We start from the raw sequence: 18,764 nt of genomic DNA on the forward strand, positions 1-18,764 counted from the left end.
CCTGGCAGTCTTGACTCCAGCTTGTGATTCAAACAGCCCAACATTTTGCATGATGTACTCTGTATATAGTTAAATAAACAGGGTGACAATTTGTAACTTCAACATCCTCCTTTCCCAATTTGAACCAGTCCATTTTACATATACAGTTCTAACTGGTGCTTCTTGACTTGCATACAGGTTTCTCGGGAGACCGGTTAGGTGGTCTGGTATTCCCATCTCTTTAAGAATTATCCAGTTTATTGTGATCCACACAATCAAAGGCTTTAGTGTAGTCAGTGATTCAGTAGATTGGAAATAAGATGATTCTATTTGCTATAGTTCTACTGGGGAAATATACAACATAAAAGGCTAAATATTTAAACTCTGTTCTAATGGCTCTCTAGTTAAGACAAATATGAATACTGTCTATATAAATTTGTCTTAAGCTCTGTGTTTTTATTTCTGGAATTCTGGAAAGAATGCCTAAACCCAAATCTATATCTATAATGAATTTCATTTACTAAGTTTATTGTTTAAATAGCTTTAAGAAAGCATTTGAAGATTCATGTAATAACTATGAATGTACCTAATTAGATCATAATATAATTAAATTTAATTATATTTATAATGTCCATAATTTTAGCTTCCTAATATTCCCCCAAGTATAAAATTTTCTAAGCATGTAATATTACACATCTGCAGAAAACAAAATTAGGAATATTATGCTTTTGTATATACTTTTTCTCATTTAGGAGACAAATGTAGCATTTTTTTTTTTAATTTTAAAATGACATTCTTTATTTTCTTCAACCAGCATTTCTTTAAGAGCTACCAGAAACATAGAAGAGGTTTTGCATTAGGTACTCTCCTTACCCTCAAGCAATTCAAGGAGTTCATACTGTAATAACGGACTTCAGTAATTTTCTTAAAAATGAGAGTAACAATATATATATGAAACAATAATAGAATGATGCTATTAGATTAAAGATGCTATATATTGCTTTTAAATATTATGCTGTTCAGTCAGTTGTGTCTAACATACACAGACCTGCTATCTGATCTCACTTTAAATTCATGACAGTTAACCTCTATTATATACCATGGTTGTCTTGTGAACAACATTTATACCACCAAACAAATACACTCATTATAGTGTTTATGAAGAAAGATTACAAAAGCCCACAATTTCACATCAAAAATAATTACAACTCTAACACATCTGTGAGAATGTTTGTTTACATGAACCAATAAATCTAACAATTTTGACACAATCATAGTAGGCTTTATTTCACTTATATATTTGAACACAGTTAGATGCACTGATAATTTTCTGTCTAGTATTAGTTTGATTTATGTTGAAGGTAAGTCTATACTTAGCTTTTCATATACTTTAGCTAAACACTGATTTCAAGATGCTAAATTTCTTCTCAATATTTTGCTTACTTTCTAGTTGATCTACTGACCTCATAATGTCTGAAATCAGATTCAGCAGTCTCACTTGGGATCAAGTTATAACACTGGATAAAGTGTTAGATGAAGTAATACCAGTTCATGGAAGGGGAAATTTCCCCACATTGGCAGTAAAACCAAAAGATATTATTCATGTTGTGAAAGATCAACTGATAGAGCAAGGAATTATTGTTAAAGATACTCGATTGAATGGTTCCACAGCAAGCTACATACTTGCAAGCCACAATGGAATCAGCTATAAGGATCTGGATGTCATTTTTGGTGTTGAACTACCAAGTGATCAAGAATTTCAGGTTATTAAGGATGTAGTTCTAGGCTGTCTATTCGACTTTTTACCAAAAGGTGTAAAAAAGGATAAGATCACCCTGAATACTATGAAAGAGGCTTATGTGCAGAAGATGGTTAAAGTTTGCAATAAGCATGATCGTTGGAGTCTCATCTCTCTGTCAAATAACACTGGGAAGAATGTTGAGCTAAAATTTGTTAATTCACTCAGACGACAATTTGAATTTAGTGTAGATTCCTTTCAAATTGTCTTGGATCCCATGTTAGATTTCTACAGTGACAAAAATGGTAACCTAACCAATGAATGCTATCCTGTTGTGGTAGCTGAAAGCATGTATGGAGATTTCCAAGAAGCAATGACACATTTACAGTACAAGCTTATATCTACCAGAAAACCTGAAGAAATTAGAGGTGGTGGCCTTCTGAAATACAGCAACTTGCTGGTTCGTGACTTTAAGCCAGCTTGTGAAGCAGAAATCAAGACCCTGGAACGTTATATGTGTTCTAGATTCTTCATTGATTTTCCTGATGTAGCAGAACAGCAAAAGAAGATTGAATCATACCTCCGCAACCATTTCATAGGTGAAGAAAAGAGCAAGTATGACTACCTCATGACCTTGCATGGAGTTGTGAATGAGAGCACGGTTTGCCTCATGGGACATGAAAGAAGGCAGACCCTCAATATGATTGCCCTTATGGCTTTAAAAGTACTTGGAGAACAGAATATCCTACCTAATACAGACAACGTAACTTGCTTTTATCAGCCTGCTCCATACTTTGTTGCTGAGGGAGGGTACCCTACTTATTATGTAACATCTGGACCACCACCTATATTCTTTCAGCCATACCACCCACTGCACTTTCATGTGCCAAATGGTATGATTTAAGAAACACACACACACACAATAGAATCTTTGCTTTAATTAAACACCTTCTAAAAGCAAGTTTCCAAATATATGCAGTTACCATTTTATCATTTATAGCTTAAACCATCATAGTAAATGCAATATCATTTATGAACTGACCTTTTAAAATGATTTTCAAATGTTATTGATTAGCTATAATAACTTTCAAATATTGTGGACCACTTAAAATTATTTTCAAATTTGACTGACTACTTATGACTCAAATTTGCTATGACAAATACATTAGAGATGACTGAATATTTGATTAAAATATAAAAGAACAGGTCCATGTTTTAAAATCCAGAGGTACAGAAAAGACCAGTGCCAACAATTCTGCATTCAGTCAGTTCCTTTGCTACCTTTACTTCATTTCTTTTTCTAGTGAATAGTACCATCAATGAATTTTCAATGCCTAACAAAAATGCCTAATTTCAAAGATAACAGATTCAGAAGACATTAAAATCCTGGACTTTGCAAGCATATATTTTGTTTCCTAATTTAATTGATTTAGATACAAACTCTTACTATAGTTTTAAGGAACACTGAACAAAATGATTCTGGAAAACACTGGACATTAGTAATTTATCAACTATCAAGTTGATTTTTGGGTCTGAAGAATAATACACCCAGCTGGACAGCCAATACTGTGACCATTTATACAGATTTCTTTATTTTTTTTTCCCAAACAGTTGAATGAAAATGACCAACTCGGAATGTGAAGTTTTCTATCATCATCCAGTTAAAAAAAAAAAAAAAGACTCTAAATGTCAAAAAGCAAAAAGCTGAGGATTTTATCCATGGCATTTACCATTTTTATGACCAATGTCTTAATATGTGGAGATTTTAGTGTTAATAAGTAAGTTAATATATTTTCATTATTACTCACTGAAGCTTTTTTCTATCTTGCCCTTACCAAAGATGTTTCTAACATGACACTCAAGTGCCTCCTCATGTGAGATTTTGCATAGTGCTGGAATTTATTCAACAATTTTATATGTTCATCAAGTATCTGAATATCTACTCACTATATCACATATTCTGCTAGCAATATGCCAGTGGTAATAAAGAAATATTTTCTTCCTATAATGAAGAAAACGATCCATGACCAATATTACCTGGGATGATAGAAGGAGCTATCCTGAATGAATATAAATAAGGCCCTCAGATAACTTCACTATTTTTACTTGCTTCTGAAATTTTATTAGTTTCCATCTCAGTTTGCATTGGCCATTGCAAGTTTTTCCATCACAGCATGATCCAACAGGCATAGTCTGAGAATTTGTCACTTAAATGACTGTGCTTAATCCATCTTCTCTGTATTATATTATTGGACTCAAGAAGTACACCAAAGATGGCATTTTCAAATAACCAATATTTATGAGATTTTTTTTAACCGCAGTACCTTTGCCATTAGTATATTTTAAAAGAGTTATATTAATATATATATATATTCATATATATGGATATATAAATACTATATATATCTCACAAGCATAAAGCTTTAAAACACTATGTATTCAATTCCTTGCTTTGGACAAATAAAGAATTTACAAATGCTATATTAAAATGAAAATTCATCTGTGTCTCTTTTGCTGTGGCATTGAAACATGTATATTATCATATGTGAAACGAATCTCCAGTCCATGTTTGATGCATGATACAGGATGCTCGGGGCTGGTGTACTGGGATGAACCAGAGGGATGGGATGGGGAGGGAGGTGGGAGGGGTGTTCAAGATGGGGAGCACATGTACACCCGGGGCGGATTCCTGTCAATATATGGCAAAACCAATACAATAGTGTAAAGTAATTAGCCTCCAATTAAAATAAATAAATAAAATGAAAATTCACTACTCTATTGGCGGCATAATGTATTGGCTAAAAATTACTTGACTTTAATGAGAGTGCTTGTGTGTAAAACTGATGGATTATATGCCATATTAACAGTACCAAAAAAAAAAATAAATAAACAATTACAAGATGTATAGGAAAATTATTTAAGAATTAAAGAACTATGATAGTGATGAGTCACGGGTAAAGGTTCAGTATATTGTAGAGTAACATTTCACGATGAATAACATAATTTTGAAGCTATTTGGAAGCACATCTTATCACCCATGTGCTTCCTTAACTTCCTTTGGTCCTGCTGCTGTTGCTGCTAAGTCACTTCAGTCGTGTCCGACTCCATGCGACTCCATAGACGGCAGCCGACCAGGCTCCGCCGTCCCTGGGATTCTCCAGGCAAGAACACTGGAGTGGGTTGCCATTTTCTTCTCCAATGTGTGAAAAGTGAGAGTGAAGTCACTCAGTCGTGTCCAACTAGTAGCGACCCCATGGACTGCAGCCCACCAGGCTCCTCTGTCCATGCAATTTTCTAGGCAAGAGTACTGGAGTGGCTTGCCATTGCCTTCTCCGTCCTTTGGTCCTACTGAGTTTAAATTCCTTCCCTAAAAAGTGAATTCTCTGTGATATTTTCCTAAAACTTTAAATACTGCTGGAAGAATGACCTGAGAGCTGCATGCTTCTTCCTATCATGTTAAGCATGTGTTTCCATTATAGCAGAAAAGCTTCAGAATTGGCATTTTAAAAGCTCAAATTTTTCTTGAGAGGGAGCCCATATTTGTTGAAGGAAATGGTAACACTAAAGAGAAAGCTACAGCTTTCTTTCTCATGGTTTTCTTTATAGATATCATCATCAAGCTATGCTGTGTTCTTTGCTCCCAACTGAGCAGAAAATATATACATATTTTTTATTAGTGTATTAGCATCTCTCCAAGATTAGGCTAGTTGCCTTGAAAAGCAGTTTTATCTCATTCCGTTTATTAGGATAATAAATGGAAAAGCTTTTTATAAAGAAATGAATGCCAGCCTCATGGCCTAAAGGAGTTAATAGAAGTTACTTTAAATATAACTCTACAGCATGTCATCCCATTACAAGAGAGAAATGGTGTCGTCTTTTCCTATTTAATTTTACACAAATTCAAGGCTGAGTCTTGGCTCAGAAGTTTTTTTGTTTGTTTGTTTTTTTCTTTTCCCCTCCAGAATACTAACAAGAACCAAAAAAAGAAAACTTTCTGATATACTTCCAGTATCCATATCAGTGGGACACATTTGGTGTCAGTTATTGGTACATATTTTTGAAACTAAATATTCTTGCATTTCACAAATGTTTACATAAAGTTCTACTAGTATGTAACTTTTTAAATTCAGAGATATTCTAATGGTGACTAATGTCCAGTTTAGTCTAAGAAAACTGAAAAGAAAGATCATTGTTTTAAGTGAGAGCCAAGCTAAATAAAAGAATATCAGAGCTAGAAAAGTTGTGAATTTCTTTAAGAAACTGGGGCAACTCCTGGACCCAAATTCCATTTTTTAATATTATCTCAGAAAGGCTCTGTTAAAATGCATCCAAACTAAAGAGATTTTAAGATTTGTCTTTAGCCACATTTTAGTTTTAGACATTGATAAAGATATCAATATACAAAATGCCTGAGATCTGATTAAAATTCCTTTCATTCAGTGGATCTATTATCTGAAAATATTCATCCAAGTTATGAAATATAATGAGAAGATTTTTGAAGTTTAAAATTTGTAATGCTTTTCAAAATTATATCAATATATGCATATAGCAGTTCCATATTTGAGGATTTTTAAAAATTAATTAACTTTAAATTAACATTAAAATAGGATTGGGAGATATGTGGGACTACAATTTGGTAAATATTCTTATGAAGTCTATTGTGGCAAGCCATAAAACCCAACATTTTAACCTGCTTGGCAATTCATTTTCTTTACCATTATAGAAGAAACACATTAATATTTTGCTTTGAGTTCTGCTGTCATTTTAGGAGTTATATTTTATATGGTGTAATGATAAAATTTAAGTAATAAATATTGGAAATTGTATTGCTAATCCACTGCTTCAATTATTACATATTTTCATCCTGTGTAGTTTTTTGTGATGTCAGCTCTTAAGTACTTAAGGGAACAGTTTTCCTTGAATTTTTTAAGTTTGAGCAGAAATATACTATTTTGAATATATGCTATCTGGCAACCAACTTATTAATGCATCAGGTGATCTTTAAGCTGTATACATTGTACTTTTTGTTTTGTTTTGCTTTAATATGGAGAAATGTTACTTTTCACACAGTTGTTGTGTCTGCATCGATTATATTAATGTTTGAAACAGCAAAAGAAACCCCTATTTATTTAGATTTAGCCCTTAAAAGAGCAATTGAAAATTTATATATGATTTTGTTGTACATGTTCTTTTTATGACCCTTCAAAAAATAAAAGAAACAAACTTTCTATTCTAGAAAATGAATACCATATTGATATACCTCTCAGTGCTTTATGGCCAAGATGTTAACCCCTGTAAATGCATAAGTGACTTTTCCAAGAGAAAAAATGTTTTTTTTTTTAAGTTTATTTTAATTGGAGGTTAATTACTTTACATTTACATTGGTTTTGCCATACATTGACATGAATCTGCCCCGGGTGTACATTTGTTCCCCATCTTGAACACCCCTCCCACCTCCCTCCCCATCCCATCCCTCTGGTTCATCCCAGTACACCAGCCCCGAGCATCCTGTATCAAGCATCGAACCTGAGAGGGCCCTCTTGACAAAATTATCTCTTATGACTCCAAATCAAAACTGATGGATTGGTTAACCCCATAAAATCAAATTCAAGTACTTTCATGAAGATTTATGAAAATTTACATTTTATACATTCTAGGCTGGTAATACAATTTTACCCATTCTTTAAAATTCTAATAAGTAGTCCATTTTCCTTATAAAGTATGACAAGTCACACTAGTCCTTCGGCTCAACAAGAGAACCTAAAATTTAATCTTGTTTTAGCATTGGTGCAGCTTTGGAGATATCAGTGGGGTAGATTAGTCACCATGAAATGAGTGGAGAATGGTATGTGGTTCAATTGCATGCGTGCTAAGTTGCTTCAGTCATGTCTGACTCTTTGTGACCCTATGGCCTGCAGCCTGCCAGGCTCCTCTCTCCATGGTATTCTCCAGGCAAGAATATTGGAGTAGATTGCCATGCCCTACTCCAGATATGATGGTTCACACTACTATCTTATTCAGCAATTTCATTTTATCATAGGACAATATTTTTTTAAAATACAGTATACCAACTCATATATATGGAATTTATAAAGATGGTAACGATAACTCTGTATATGAGACAGCAAAAGACATAGATGTATAGAACAGTCTTTTGGACTCTGTAGGAGAGGGCAAGGGTGGGATGATTTGGGAGAATGGCATTGAAACATGTATATTATCATATGTGAAACGAATCGCCAGTCCAGGTTCAATGCATGATACAGGATGCTTGGGGCTGGTGTACTGGGATGAACCAGAGGGATGGGTTGGGGAAGGGTGTTCAAGATGGGGAACACATGTACACCCGGGGTAGATTCATGTCAGTGTATGGCAAAACCAATACAATAATGTAAAGTAATTAGCCTCCAATTAAAATTTTTAAAAAAGAAATAGAAATATAGAAAAAAAGCACGTCTATGTATAGAATGTGACTTCAATCCCAAAATAAAAGATAATAAAGATATTTTAACATCTTCAGCTATAAAAAAATAATTCCATACATACGTAGTGTATGTGTTAATCACTCAGTAGTGTCCGACTCTTTGTGACCCCCATGGATTGTAGCCCGTGGAGCTCCTCTATCCACAGGATTTCCCAGGCAAGAATACTGCAGTGGATTGCCATTCCCTTTTCCAGGGGATCTTCCCAACCCAGGAATTGAACCAGGGTCTCCTGCATTGAAGGCAGATTCTTTACCTGCTTAACCACCAGGGGTAGTAGTCACTTCTAAAATGATTCTTTATTCCAGTTCCATTCTTCGTTCTCAAGATTGCTTTGGCTATTCGAGGTTTTTTTTTTATTTGCATACAAATTGTGAAATTATTAGTTCTAGCTCTGTGAAAAATACCGTTGGTAGCTTGATAGGGCGGAGAAGGCAATGGCAAGCCACTCCAGTACTCTTGCCTAGAAAATCCCATGGATGGAGGAGCCTGGTAGGCTGTAGTCCGTGGGGTCGCTAAGGGTCGGATACGACTGAGCGACTTCACTTTCACTTTTCACTTTCACACATTGGAGAAGGAAATGGCAACCCACTCCAGTGTTCTTGCCTGGAGAATCCCAGGGACAGGGGAGCCTGATGGGCTTCCGTCTATGGGGTCGCACAGAGTCGGACACGACTGAAGTGACTTAGCAGCAGCAGCTTGATAGGGATTGCATTGAATCTATAGATTACTTTGGGTAGTATACTCATTTTCACAATATTGATTCTTCCAATCCACAAACATGGTATATTTCTCCATCTATTAGTGTCCTCTCTGATTTCTTTCACCAGTGTTTTATAGTTTTCTATATATAAGTCTTTTGTTTCTTTAGGTAGATATATTCCTTTATTCTTTTCATTGCAACACTGAATGAAATTGTTTCCTTAATTTCTCTTTCTATTTTCTCATTATTAGTGTATAGGAATGCAAGGGATTTCTGTGTGTTGATTTTATATCCTGCAACTTTATTGTATTCATTGATTCAGTTCAGTTCAGTTCAGTCACTCAGTCGTGTCCGACTCTTTGCGACCCCGTGAATCACAGCACGCCAGGCCTCCCTGTCCATTACCAACTCCTGGAGTTCACTCAAACTCATGTCCATCGAGTTGGTGATGTCATACAGCCATCTCATTCTCTGTCGTCCCCTTCTCCCCCCACCCCCAATCCCTTCCAGCATCAGAGTCTTTTCCAGTGAGTCAACTCGTCACATGAGGTGGCCAAAGTATTGGAGTTTCAGCTTTAGCATCAGTCATTGATTAGCTCTAGTGATTTTCTGGTAGAGTCTTTAGGGTTTTCTGTGTAGAGGATCATGTCATCTGCAAACAGTGAGAGTTTTACTTCTTCTTTATCAATCTGGATTCCTTTTATGTCTTTTTCTGCTCTGATTGCTGTGGCCAACACTTCCAAAATAATGTTGAATAGTAGTGGTGAGAGTGGGCACCCTTGTCTTGTTCCTGACTTTAGGGGAAACGCTTTCAATTTTTCACCATGAGGATAATGTTTGCTGTGGGTTTGTCATATGTAGCTTTTATTATGTTGAGGAATGTTCCTTCTATTCCCGCGGTCTGGAGAGTTTTGTTCATAAATGGATGTTAAATTTTGCCAAAGGCTTTCTCTGCATCTATTGAGATAATCATATGGTTTTTGTTTTTCAATTTGTTAATGTGGTGTATTACATTGATTGATTTGTGTATATTGAAGAATCCTTGCATCCCTGGGATAAAACCCAGTTGGTCATGATGTATGATCTCTTTAATGTGTTGTTGGATTCTGATTGCTAGAATTGTTAAGTATTTTTACATCTATGTTCATCAGTGATATTGGCCTGTATTTTTCGTTTTTTGTGGCATCTTTGTCAGGTTTTGGTATTAGGGTGATGTTGGCCTCATAGAATGAGTTTGGAAGTTTACCTTCCTCTGTAAATTTCTGGAAAAGCTTGAGTAGGATAGGTGTTAGCTCTTCTCTAAATTTTTGGTAGAATTCAGCTGTGAAGCCGTCTGGTCCTGGGCTTTTGTTTGCTGGAAGATTTCTGATTACACTTTCAATTTCCGTGCCTGTAATGGGTCTGTTAAGATTTTCTATTTCTTCCTGGTTCAGTTTTGGAAAGTTGTACTTTTCTAAGAATTTGTCCATTTCTTCCAAGTTGTCCATTTTATTGGCATATAATTTCTGATAGTAGTCTCTTATGATCCTTTGTATTTCTGTGTTGTCTGTTGTGATCTCTCCATTTTCATTTCTAATGGCATTGAAACATGTATATTATAATATGTGAAATGAATCGCCACTCCAGGCTTGATGCATGATACAGGATACTCGGGGCTGATGCACTGGGATGACCCAGAAGGAAGACATGGGGAGGTAGGTGGAAGGGGTGTTCAAGACGGGGAACACATGTACACCCAGGGCAGATTCATGTCAATGTATGGCAAAACAAATGCAGTACTGTAAAGTAATTAGCCTTAATTGAAAATTTTAAAAAAATGATTCTTTAAAAACTGGTATTAGAGAGCCATTGACACTTAAAATTTGTTTAAAAATGTTAGCAGTGTTCACCTTCCTCCAATCAAATTCAGTACTCAACCCAAACATATTATGGATATTTGAATAAAGAAGATTGAAAATAATGTTTTTTACACCTTACATGTGACCTCCTCAAACAAAATAATTTCTTCAAAAATTATTTCCTTTATGGTTTCCACAGTATTATAGGGTAGCTTTGGGGAACTTATTAATTACATGCCTTCAAAAAGCAATGATTGCTCAGGCAGTGAACACCAAGTAGTTAATGTCTCATTGCAACTCCTGCAGATTGATTATCAATTAAGCAGTATACAGTTAGCAAAAACAAGACCAGGAGCTGACTGTGGCTCAGATCATGAACTCCTTATTGCCAAATTCAGACTTAAATTGAAGAAAGTAGGGAAGACCACTAGACCACTCAGTTATGACCTAAATCAAATCCCTTATGATTATACAGTGGAAGTGAGAAATAGATTTAAAGGACTAGATCTGATAGATAGACTGCCTGATGAACTCTGGATGGAGGTTGGTGAAATTGTACAGGAGACAGGGACCAAGACCATCCCCAGGGAAAAGAAATGCAAAAAGGCAAAATGGCTGTCTGAGTAGGCCATACAAATAGCTGTGAAAAGAAGAGAGGAGAAAAGCAAAGGAGAAAAGGAAAGATATAAACATCTGAATGCAGAGTTCCAAAGAATAGCAAGGAGAGATAAGAAAGCCTTCCTCAGTGATCACTGCAAAGAAATAGAGGAAGACAACAGAATAGGAAAAACAAGAGATCTCTGCAAGAAAATTAGAGATTCCAAGGGACTATTTCATGCAAAGATGGGCTCGATAAAGGACAGAAATGGTATGGACCTAACAGAAGCAGAAGATATTAAGAAGAGGTGGCAAGAATACACAGAAGAACTGTACAAAAAAGATCTTCACAACCAAGATAGTCATGATAACGTGATCACTGACCTAGAGCCAGACATCTTGGAATGTGAAGTCAAGTGGGCCTTAGAAAGCATTACGATGAACAAAGCTAGTGGAGGTCATGGAATTCCAGGTGAGTTATTTCAAATCTTGAAAGATGATGCTGTGAAAGTGCTGCACTCAATATGCCAGCAAATTTGGAATACTCAGCAGTGGCCACAGGACTGGAAGAGGTCAGTCTTCATTCCAATCCCAAAGAAAGGCAATGCCAAAGAATGCTCAAACTACAGCACAATTGCCCTCATCTCACACGCTAGTAAAGTCATGCTCAAAATTCTCCAAGCCAGGCTTCAGCAATATGTGAACCATGAACTCCCAGATGTTCAAGTAGGTTTTAGAAAAGGCAGAGGCACCAGAGATCAAATTGCCAACATCCACTGGATCATGGAGAAAGCAAGAGTGTTCCAGAAAAACATCTATTTCTGCTTCATTGACTATGCCAAAGCCTTTGACTGTGTGGATCACAATAAACTGTGGAACATTCTGAAAGAGATGGGAATCCCAGACCACCTGACCTGCCTCTTGAGAAACCTGTCTGCAGGTCAGGAAGCAACAGTCAGACCTGAACATGGAACAACAGACTGGTTCCAAATAGGAAAAGGAGTACGTCAAGTCTGCATATTGTCACCTTGCTTATTTAACTTATATGCAGAGTACATCATAGGAAAGCTGGGCTGGAAGAAGCACAAGCTGGAATCAAGATTGCTGGGAGAAATATCAATAACCTCAGATATGCAGATGACACCACCCTTATGGCAGAAAGTGAAGAGGAACTCAAAAGCCTCTTGATGAAAGTGAAAGAGGAGAGTGAAAATGTTGGCTTGAAGCTCAACATTCAGAAAACAAAGAACGTGGCATCTGGTCCCATCACTTCATGGGAAATAGATGGGGAAACAGTGGAAACAGTGTCAGACTTTATTTTTTGGGGTTCCAAAATCACTGCGGATGCTGATTGCAGCCATGAAATTAAAAGACGCTTACTCCTTGGAAGGAAAGTTATGACCAACCTGGATAGTGTATTAAAAAGCAGAGACATTACTTTGCCAACAAAGGTCCGTCTAGTCAAGGCTATGGTTTTTCCTGTGGTCACGTATGGATGTGAGAGTTGGACTGTGAAGAAAGCTGATCGCCGAAGAATTGATGCTTTTGAACTGTGGTACTGGAGAAGACTCTTGAGAGTCCCTTGTACTGCAAGGAGATCCAACCAGTCCATTCTAAAGGAGATCAATCCTGGGTGTTCATTTGAAGGACTGATGCTAAAGCTGAAACTGCAATACTTTGGCCACCTCATGCGACGAGTTGACTCACTGGAAAAGACTCTGATGCTTGGAAAGGTTGGGGGCGGGAGGAGAAGGGGACGACAGAGAATGAGATGGCTGGATGGCATCACCGACTCTGGACATGAGTTTGAGTGAACTCCGGGAGTTGGTGATGGACAGGGAGGCCTGGTGTGCTGTTATTCATGGGGTCGCGGAGAGTCGGTCACGACTGAGTGAGTGAACTGACTGAAAATGCTTTTGGACAGTATCACCAGTTAAAAGTGTAAATTAACAGTTTTTAAGGTGAAAAATCAGAGAAGGCAATGGCAAGCCACTCCAGTACTATTGCCTATAAAATCACATGGATGGAGGAGCCTGGTTGGCTGTAGTCCGTGGGGTCGCTATGGGTCGGACACGACTGAGCGACTTCACTTTCACTTTTCCCTTTCACACATTCGAGAAGGAAATGGCACCCCACTCCAGTGTTCTTGCCTGGAGAATCCCAGGGATGGGGGAGCCTAGTGGGCTTCCGTCTATGGGGTCGCACAGAGTCGGACACGACTGAAGTGACTTAACAGCAACAAGGTGAAAAATCTGCTTCTTTTAAAAGCACCTAAATACATTTGAAAAATAAAAGACATCATCTTCTTCTAGGTAAATAATATATATCCTGAAATAGAAACCATGCCAGGGAGGTTATCTGCTTTAGAAATGTACAAAACTGTATTTAATATGTTGTAATAGACATATGAAATTCAGTAACTGTTTAGTCAAGAAGAGTACCTCTGTTTAAGTGATATGCAAATAGTAATCCTGACAGTTTTTTAAAAGGGGGCACATTTACTGATGAGCAAATTTTTAATTCCTGAAGTTTTTCTTCTACCTTTCCCTGATTTACTAAAATGGCATCCTTCTGTACTCACAGTAATAAGATTTAAAAAATAATTAATCTAGGGAGAATTTATTACTATTTATATTACCAAAAGATAAAATGAGACAACTTCAAATTTAGTTCTGTTGACTCAGATAGGATTGTGATGGTAGATGGTCACATTCTAGAGAATAAGATTTTCATAAGTGCTTTATGGGGAATCCAATTTTAAGATTTCTTGTTCTTCAAGATGTCTCTTAACTAGAACATATTAACAACATTTTGACCCAAGGCCATGATTCTGGAGATGAACATTGACTTTTCAGTTCTTTAAGAACCCAGGATTTCCAAGCAACTGTGTGTGGAGAAATCACTTACATGGCTTACTATATAATTTAGAATTGAGATGGAATAAATTATAAACTTTATTTTAGTAAGAAATAGTCAATATTATTTTAAAAATTGTTATGTGCTCCTGTATAATTATTAGGAAATTTTTAAAGTTAAATAAGTTGCATTTTAATTAGTACATATAAAAATTTTGTCAAACCAATCAAACTTTTAAAATCAAATTCCACACATCAATTTAGATTTAATGCATAATTTTTAAAACCTATAGAATTAATGCTATGTTGAAACTTTATTATAATGAAGTATTATGTTTATTGAAAAAATTAGTATATTTCATGTATTTCACTCAGAAATCTTAAACATTTTCCAATAAATATTGGAAATAATCTGTTGGATTATCTTAATCTCCCATATCTCAACCCATTATGATTTGATTATATTGTCCTATGGCTATCTTTTCCAATTTGTCTTTATGTTCCAAGTTTACAAATGATATGCTGCTAAGTCACTTCAGTTGTGTCCAACTCTGTGTGACCCCATAGACAGCAGCCCACCATGCTTCCCTGTCCCTGGGATTCTCCAAACAAGAACAATGGAGTGGGTTGCCATTTCCTTCTCCAATTCATGAAAGTGAAAACAAATTCGCTCAGTCGTGTCCAACCCTCAGCGACCCCATGGACTGCAGCCTTCCAGGCTCCTCCGTCCATGGGGTTTTCTAGGCAAGAGTACTGGCGTGCCTTCTCCGAATGATATGCTAAAACATAGCAAATTCTTACTTACCCTTTAAATAAATGTATTCTGCCATTTTAAAACAAATCCAATATATCTACTTTATTATATAAATCTACTTTAATCCATACAGTGCTACTAGATTTAATTGACAAGTAGAGTTCCCTTTGACAGTTTGGGGCTAATTGTTTCATCTCATATAGTTCCTGTTTGCTGCTGCTGCTGCTGCTAAGTCGCTTCAGTCTTGTCCGACTCCATGCGACCCCATAGACGGTAGCCGACCAGGCTCCGCCGTCCCTGTTCTCCAGGCAAGAACAATGGAGTGGGTTGCCATTTCCTTCTCCAATGTGTGAAAGTGAAAAGTAAAAGTGAAATCGTTCAGTCGTGTCCGACTAGTAGCGACCCCATGGACTGCAGCCCACCAGGCTCCTCTGTCCATGCGATTTTCTAAGCAAGAGTACTGGAGTGGCTTGTCATTGCCTTCTCCGATAGTTCGTGTTTAGACTGAGTAAAATTGTTATTAGTAACTTTCTTCTAGTTTGAAAGGCATGAGCAAGTAGAAAACCTTTTCCATGACCTTCTTCTGGATATTAAATGAGTGTGTCAACCTACAAAACAAAAAATTAAGTAATCACCCAGATAATTCAGACAAGAAACATGTCATTAAGTAATGAACAGGGAAGAATGAACCTAAATTATCTTTGATCCAAGCTATTAATAACTGCATTTATCTCATATAAACCAGACCAAAAGTAACTTGGTTATGAAAAAAATCCTGAAATCTATTACTAGGTGTAAAACAATTCATGCAACAAAGAACACATTAAAATCAGAAGAAAACTTTGACAGCTTAGCAAACAAACTGAAGCAAAGAATATCTACGTTAAAGATGTGTTTCAAGTTTCAATTAATTCAAATCCAACTGTTCAGCATTAAAGAAAATATCAATGAAAGGAACTGTCATCACCGAGTGGGAAATAGAAACTTCTAAATGTAAGTACCCAGCACCTAGGAAAAATTATTGATATGATTTCCTACACTACTTCAAGACAGACCTACATTTTAACATTAAAAAATTCAACATATTATAAAAGCAGTAAATATAAATATAGCTTTATAAATACAAATGTTTTCGGTGCCTTTCTAGCATTTTAGTTCACATCACTAATTTTAATCTTTTACTGAAAAAAATTTGAAGTGTTCTTAAGAATTTATTCTGTGTATGTGAAAATATCAAGGGAATCAATGGAATGTCTAAGGGGTAACTGAAATGTCTAGAATTGAGTGAAATATGCACCTTTGCTTTCATGTTGACGATATGTAACTCAGATTAATTAACCATGTTAGTGCTCATTATATAGTTCTGAGACATGTATATTCTATCTTGCAAAATGTATTTTACTGTTGATAAAATATTTAATGTTATATGAACAGCACAGGGTATTTTGTGGAAACTATTTTCAAATCAATTCAGTTCAGTCACTCAGTCCTGTCTGACTCTTTGCGACTCCATGGACCTCAGCGCACCAGACTTTCCTGTCCATCACCAACTCCCAGAGCTATTCTATTATTAAGTATAGAAATGAGATTGGTAGAAGTGAGATTAATTTACTTTGAGATCCCTGCAAATGATACCATTAAAGTACATGCATATTACATAATTTCTAATTGAACTTCGTGATTTCTGTACTTGTCTTCTCCAAACATTATTTTCCAATAGTAAAACAAAATGGAGACACATAATTAGTCTATCTGCTCTGATACCTAAATCAGCCTAAATCAGTCCTTATCTTTAGTAGGAACATCTAAAATTATCTACTTGCATAATTTCTTCAAAGGTATACTTTGTTCTTTTTTCTGAAAACATTAACAATATTGTCATATATTTAAAACTAAAATTGTAAAGACATAGAAAGGTGATGAGTCATATTATACTTCCCATCACTGCTCATATTATATATAATCCATCCCAGCTGCTTCCTTATTCATCTCTCATATTCTGTGTTATTACAGAATCTTCATTTCTAAAATCATAATTAGTTGCATGGAAAGAATTAAGGGAGAATAAGGGGGGAGGAAGGAGGTGGGAGGGGGGTTCAAGAAGGGGAACACATGTACACCTGGAGCTGATTCATGTCAATATATGGCAAAACCAACCAATACAATATTGTAAGGTAATTAGCCTCCAATAAAAAACATTGTGGGAGACAAAAATAGGAATATTTTGTCTTGCATTTTTTAAACCACCATTTGTTACTAAATTTAAAATTGACTACTGTTATGTGTGGATAGTATCTATGCTTTCTGGTAAAGTTTAAAGTACCACACAAAGCACAACTTATCCTTGCATATTAAAGGATTAAAAAACTATCTTGGTTGTGTCAGTAGGTCATTTTGTTCATTTCTTGTAATTATTTTAGTTTAAGGTTTAGCCATCTGATATGTAGAGAAAAAAATGCAGATTTTAGCATAAGGTTATTTACTGACATATTACTCTATGTTTCACATAGGATACCTAATCCTGCAGAGATGCTAGGCTGTTGCTAAGGCTGTAGAAATTTATTAAACCATATCAAGTGTTATTTCATCTCTCTGATCACTTTTACCACAGTTCTTTATTCTTCTAATACCTCTTGTATTCTAATCTATTTGTCACTCCATAGAGTAATCACTAAGATCATTGTTTAGATATGTGGTCAGCATATAGATCTGAACTGAGACACCACCCAGCTCTGTTAACTGTATAATGCTGATATGTATGTATGTGTGTGTGGGGGGGGGTATATTCAATACAACGCCATATCATTTGACTCATTTCGTTGAGTGATACTGCCATTTTATTCATTTCTCCACCAGTTATATTCTTATTCAATGTACTGTAAATACTATCTATCTGAGAGAGAGAGGAGAAGGTAGTACATTTTACCAATATAAACTCAAATGAAATTTTGGAAATGAATGAACACACTTTTTATTTTTATATAATTAGGCTACACAAAAGGGATTATCTGTTGGTTAATCTATTATAAATGTTAAAGTCAATTATATAGAGCCATAATATACTGAAGGTCAGTTCATTTCCATTATAAATGGGGATTATGTACAAATTCAAGGGTAAAGTCAATTTCTAAGCATATTTTGTAAACACACTGCAAACAATTAATTTGGTGGTAACGAAATAATAAACATTTACCCAATATTGTAGTTGGTACATTGCTGGAAGTTTCACAGTGATTCTATTTCCAAATGTCATCGAATAATCTCTACAGTGCTTTTTCACAAAGTGTACAAAAGCACAAGACAAAGCAAAGGAAACAGATTTGAGAGCTATAAGGTAAATAAAATGATAAAATTATCATGGTATAATTCAAGCTCACTCTCTTCCAAAGACTAAAGCCCATAAATATTTGAAATTGCACCATAGAACTCCCCTCCACACATCGCTCAGGTCATACATGTGTATATCCTGATGTGACTCCACCTCCATAGGCTGTACTTAATAGATCCCTCCATCAAAATGCAAATGCCCTATGGTATCATCTCCTGCCAAGTTCATTCTTTTAACTTCTCTTTGCTTAGACAAAATGTCCAGGGTGGATTCAGTAAAAATGGTAGAGTAAGGACTACCAAAATTCAATTAGTGATAAAAAGCAATGAAAATTGCAAAGACTGTCAGGATTAACTTTTTCAGAACTCTTGAAATTATCCAGAGGCTTAAAGCAACAGAGAGAGAAAAAAGGCTAAATCGTTTTTTAATTAATTTATTTTAATTGGAGGATAATTGCTTTACAATATTGTGATGGTTTTGCCATACATCC

At 35.8% G+C, this 18,764-nt stretch overlaps 1 protein-coding gene across 1 annotated transcript; it reads left to right on the top strand.

Moving 5' to 3' along the window:
- Positions 1–1,448: 1,448 nt before the first annotated feature.
- Positions 1,449–2,621, top strand: TENT5D (terminal nucleotidyltransferase 5D). The gene has a single exon (XM_055393710.2). The coding sequence runs from the start codon at positions 1,449–1,451 to the stop codon at positions 2,619–2,621; it is 1,173 nt and encodes a 390-aa protein (XP_055249685.1).
- Positions 2,622–18,764: the final 16,143 nt, after the last annotated feature.

This window comes from Moschus berezovskii, chromosome X (assembly GCF_049115385.1).
Source record: "Moschus berezovskii isolate FMDL1 chromosome X, NW_MosBer_1.0, whole genome shotgun sequence".
In the NCBI taxonomy this organism is placed as follows: domain Eukaryota; kingdom Metazoa; phylum Chordata; class Mammalia; order Artiodactyla; family Moschidae; genus Moschus; species Moschus berezovskii.